General features: G+C 54.5%; 1 protein-coding gene across 1 annotated transcript; it reads left to right on the top strand.

Moving 5' to 3' along the window:
• Window positions 1–416: 416 nt before the first annotated feature.
• Window positions 417–4141, top strand: LOC309413814 (granzyme E-like; the record flags this gene model as incomplete). The annotated part of the gene is made up of 5 exons (XM_082011026.1): window positions 417–603; window positions 709–856; window positions 2730–2871; window positions 3018–3251; window positions 3953–4141. 5 exons carry the CDS (start codon window positions 417–419, stop codon window positions 4088–4090), a joined length of 849 nt encoding a protein of 282 aa, XP_081867152.1. The 3' UTR covers window positions 4091–4141.
• Window positions 4142–5347: the final 1206 nt, after the last annotated feature.

Below are 5347 nucleotides of genomic sequence, written 5' to 3'. Positions count from 1 at the left end.
CCATAGCCAGCGTGGTGTTATAAATGCAATCACACCAATTTTGCTCTATTAGCCAGGACCACATCTACTGAGAAAGAGCAGGAGGGTCCTCAACTGCCACTGCACGATCTTTGGAACTGGTACATCGAGTGAAAGAAATCTTGTTCCTGCAAGGCTCGTGATAAAAATCAAGAGAGTTTGCAAGTGCACAACAAGAGCTGCAAGGGAAAAGCCCACTGGCAGACAAAGTGATGAGGGTGGGTATGGCTATAGCTTCCAGCTCAGAGGCAATGTGTTAAAATTGATTCTGGGTTTAGAAGGACATCAGATACCTCAGATCAGGCCCAAGATGAAGGTGGGTTGATGCCCAAGGCTAAGGCTGACTGAATTCCCCTCTCAGATTGCTGAGGCATGCAATTTGCAGATAGATTAATCAGATGAGTCTGGCTTCTGTGGTTTCCTGGAGTTTAGTCTCAGGCTATAAAACCTTGCTGGGAGCAGGAAGAGTCCCCAGCTGCAGCCTCATCTCCAAGAGGTCCACTGAAGCCAAGAACGCTATGATGAAGCGCCTGCAGAAACTCCTGCTTGCCCTCCTGCTGGTGACATGCCCCACGGCCAAAGCCAGTAAGTAGAGCAGCTTGGAGTCGGGGAGAGGGCTGGGAAGAGAGAGTCCCAGACAGCCTGTCCTGTGTCCTCTGATCCCCTCATCCTCCGTCCTGTTCCTTGCAGAGTATTCCTGGAATCGGATGGATGGAGGAGGTGAAGCCAAGACCCACACCACACCCTATGTGGCCTATCTGCAAGGAAAGAACAACCAGTTCTGTGGAGGTTTCCTGGTGGCCCCGAACTGGGTGATGACAGCGGCTCAGTGCTTCGTGTAAGTTTTTGCTATGTTTGTACAGCACCAGGCGCGACAAGATTGCCACACTGCCATGATCTGGGTAACGTCTCCTAGATGGAGGCCCAACAGTTTGAATCTCTTCCTTCACGGCTGTGGACAAACTCTTTCCCTGGCAGGGAGTGCAGGCTGCACTGCTGGGGCAGGGCAAGCTGTGGGGCTAGCACCAAAACAGCAGGGGTCTGCCTGCAGCTCTCCCTTGAGCCATCCTTCCCCGTGTCCCTCCCCACCCATGTTCAGATACCCTTTATTTTTTCATTCCCCCTCCATGACTTTGGCCACAACAACCCCATGCAATGCTACAGGCTTGGGGAGGAGTGGCTGGAGAGCAGCCCGGCGGAAAGGGACCTGGGGGTGCTGGTTGACAGCCGGCTGAATATGAGCCGGCAGTGTGCCCAGGTGGCCAAGAAGGCCAACAGCGTCCTGGCCTGTATCAGGAATAGTGTGGCCAGCAGGAGCAGGGAAGTGATTGTGCCCCTGTACTCGGCACTGGTGAGGCCGCACCTCGAATCCTGTGTTCAGTTTTGGGCCCCTCACTACAAGAAGGATGTTGAGGTGCTGGAGCGTGTCCAGAGAAGGGCAACGAAGCTGGTGAGGGGTCTGGAGCACATGTCTTATGAGGAGCGGCTGAGGGAACTGGGGTTGTTTAGTCTGGAGAAGAGGAGGCTGAGGGGAGACCTTATCGCTCTCTACAACTACCTGAAAGGGGGTTGTGGCGATGAGGGTGTTGGCCTCTTCTCCCAAGTAACTAGTGATAGGACAAGAGGAAATGGCCTCAAGTTGCGCCAGGGGAGGTTTAGATTGGATATTAGGAAAAATTTCTTCACTGAGAGGGTGGTCAGGCATTGGAACAGGCTGCCCAGGGAGGTGGTGGAGTCGCCATCCCTGGAAGTGTTCAAAAAACGTGTGGATGTGGCGCTTCAGGACATGGTTTAGGGGACATGGTGGTTCTGGATTAATGGTTGGACTTGATGATCTTAAAGGTCCTTTCCAACCTTAGTGATTCTGTGATTCTGTGATTCTGTGATGACTCATTTTATTTTTCCCAGATGTCAACAATGGGAAGTCAGACCAGCTTCTTCCCTTGCTGCCACTGATCTGCTGGCATAGCAGAGATTGCTGGTGTCGGGCTTTGCCCTTTCTGCCACCAAAGAACTCCAAGACTGTTATCAGAAACAATCTCTTATGAGCAAGGTGCTTGCCCAGCTCTCTTCCATCCCCCCAGCTGGAGAAACGGGGGCACGGAGAGGGAAGATGGCTCTTCTAGATGCGCATGACTCTGGGTGTAGCTACTACGCTCCTCAGGGCTGACAGCTTTGCCCTGGTGTTGGTAACACAGACTCGGAGCCAGTCCCTACATCTGAGCAGCAGAAAGAAGGGTCAGCAGAAGCCAGGAGCCCAGACACCCAAGTCCCACCTGCTAGATTGAGAGGGACTCCCACCTGTACCCAGGGTCCCTCCCAATTTTCCTAAGGCAGCCCCCTCTACAGGTGATGTAGAGGCCAGTAAAGGTACATTGGCCCAGAGCAGGGTCCTGATTTAGAAATCCCTCCTTGGTGCCGTGGACTTCCATGGGCCTATGAAGCCTGGACCGACAGTCCACATATCTTAGTATACAGCAGCAGCATTGGACCAAACCCGCTCAGCTTGAGACCCTTGCAGGGCTCTGGTCTGTCAGGCTGGAACTTGCTCTGCCTCTTGGCTGGGTAGATTCACTGGCAGAGCTCCTTGCTCCCACCGCCCTTTAAAGCCCAGCCAGTCTCTCCTGGCCATGCCCCTGGGAGATGTGCCTCGGTGTTCCTAGGGAAGACCGGGGAAAGCTCACGACAGACACTGTGCTTGATTTTACCAGACACAAACCTCTGACTGTCATCCTTGGAGCCCGTGCAATCCAGAGGAGAGAGGAAAGCTGGCAAACGTTCGAAGTCCAAGAGTATCACTGCCATCCAGACTTCATGAGTCCTAAGAAGGGAAATGACATCCTCTTACTGAAGGTAACTACCTGCCTGGAGCACCTGCGTGTCCTGTCTGCCCGACGTGCAGGGCTGAGCTGTAACCCTGGAGCAGGAGGGGACAGCCTTGGTCACAGAGCATTTACAGACCAAGCACTGATTTCTGTACTTTCTGTCCCCTTGTGCAGCTGAACGGCAATGCCACCAGCAACAGCTACGTTAGGACCATTTCCTTTGAAAAGTCAAAAGTCCCTAGTGGGACTGCATGCAGCATAGCCGGCTGGGGCTACAAAACACCTGCTGCCACGTTACGCGAAGCCACCGTCACCATCATCAAACAAAGGGACTGCCTCAGCCACTACCCTGGGCTTGCTGCCAACTTGATTTGTGGCCACAGTGGATCTCCTGGGGTACCTGAAAAGGTCAGTCTCCGGCTTAGGGAGTAGAAGTCTGCAGGGCAGGTTTCACCAGGTGCTGGGCACAAACCTGATCTGGGCTAAAAAACTTCACTGAAAAGGTACTGTCTAAAATTGCTTCTTCTTGTCCCCTCACTCTCCCCCTGCCTGCCCCCCCCCCCCCGCCCATCACTCCATGCTTCCTCACCACATCCCTCTCTCGCTGTCCTGGCACAAGAGGTGCCCTGGGTCTTGATCTCCAAGGATCAGACCCTCAGAGGGTCAGCGGCATTCCTGCTGACTGCAGGCATCACACTGTGCTCAGCCCTGGGCCAAGCAGAAGAGGCAAGGGAATCCTTGCCTTCCCACAGCAGAGGACCTAGGAATCTACAACAGCACAAGACAACAGTTTGGCCAAAGAGGGCTTTGCCCTAAATCTCATAGCTGGTCTGAGTGCATTTTGTAGTGCTCTGCAGCCAGCAGAAGGGCTGAAACGAAGCAATACTTTCAGCTTCAGCATTTGCCCAGCTGTAGCTGTTTTGGGTCCCATGTAAAACTGCCAATGATCCTTTTTGTACCCAGAGCTATCAACATCCGTTGTGTGTTCAAGCTTCTCCTGGGGAAGTTCTGTCCTGGTATTTGCAGCCTTCCTGTTCTTTGCAAACGCACCCTTTTTCTGGGGACCCCACATAAATCAGCACTGATCTCTCTCCTCCCCCATTTTACAGAGTGATGCCGGGGATCCGCTCGTCTGCAACAACAAAGCCTACGGCATCTTCTCCTATAGGCATAACAATTGGCCTGGTTTCTACACACACATTGCTCCTTACCTTCCCTGGGTCAACAGCGTCATGAAGTCAGCATGAACCTACTGTCCCGCCAGCTGCTGCCCTGGAAAACTCACACTTCAGGGCCCTGTGCTCACCTGCTTATTCTTCTTTTCTCCCTGGGAAGCATCTTCCACTGATCCTCATGGACATGGCAAGGACTTCTCTCTGGCAAAGCCAAACTACGGCAGCGGGGGGGGTTGGTGCAGAGATTGCAACTCGACTGCGTTTGTTCCCTGCGCAAGCTGTGAAGTGCCTGTTGACACGGTGCATGTTCCCACACTTTGCTGCTCTGATTTACCCCTTTGTCAAACAGCTTGTGGATACAGCTCTAGAAAGGAAGCAGCAGGACCACCTTGAGTGAGGTGACAGTAGCTGTTGGGATGTCTGCTGTCCTTTGGGTAAGGCAGACAATTAGATTGGGGGGATCCAAAGAGCAGCTTCCTCCCTGCCCCTTGCATTTGTGACACCAGATTCCTGAGTCTCCTTTGGCCCAGCCCTGGGGTTAGAGGGCTGCCCAGCTCCCAGGAGAACACCTTCAGCTCCTGCTTCACTGCTGCTGCTGCTGTCCCCTACCTCCGAAACCTGCTGCCTCCTTTCTCCCCTCTTGCCGTAGCTCCAGTGTTGTAAGAATACAGAAAAACAATAAATTGCATCTGCATTTGAGAGCCTTTTTCATTCTGTGATTTGGATTTCTCTTAGCTGCTGGCTCCAGTCCTGAAGAGCTCAGAAGAAAGTCGCTGCTTGAACAGCTGAATCCCAAGCTGGAAGTTTTTACCCTAACCAGCGGCCTCCATTTTTTGTCACACCTAAACCCCCAGAACAGGTGTCAAGCCTGGTTTTCAGGGCAGGGGAAGCCTCTTGGCCTCCTCTCCCTAGTGTGGGGTGCTCAGGAAAAACTGAAAAAGATGGTATCAGTCATCTCCCAGTAGGAGATCGTCTTCCCCCCATGTGCTGCAGCGTGAGCAGGCAGGAAAGAAGGACCACGCAGGGAGGGGTACCGAGCACAAGAGCTCCCCGGGGCTGCGGGAGCGCCTGCAGCGCTGCCCGCGGGTGTTGCGCGGGGCAGGATCGGCCCATCTCGTCAGCAGGCAGCCTGCCTGCAGCGCACGGCAAGCGGGGACACGGCGGAGACGCTGGCTCCCGCGGCGCTCCGCGGGACAAGCCGTGTCCCCGGGCCGCGCGCGGCCCCCGCTGCCTCCAGCTCGCGCCGGCTGCCGGGCACCCGGGGGAGCAGCAGCTCGCGTCGAGGACACGCGCGTTTTGCTGCTCCAGCCGTGCGGCTGCCGGGGGAAG

Source organism: Phaethon aethereus (genome assembly GCF_964289735.1).
Source record: "Phaethon aethereus genome assembly, chromosome: 26".
Classification (NCBI taxonomy): domain Eukaryota; kingdom Metazoa; phylum Chordata; class Aves; order Phaethontiformes; family Phaethontidae; genus Phaethon; species Phaethon aethereus.
Note: the sequence above shows the minus strand (reverse complement) of the source record. Positions and strands in the feature narration are given on the sequence as shown.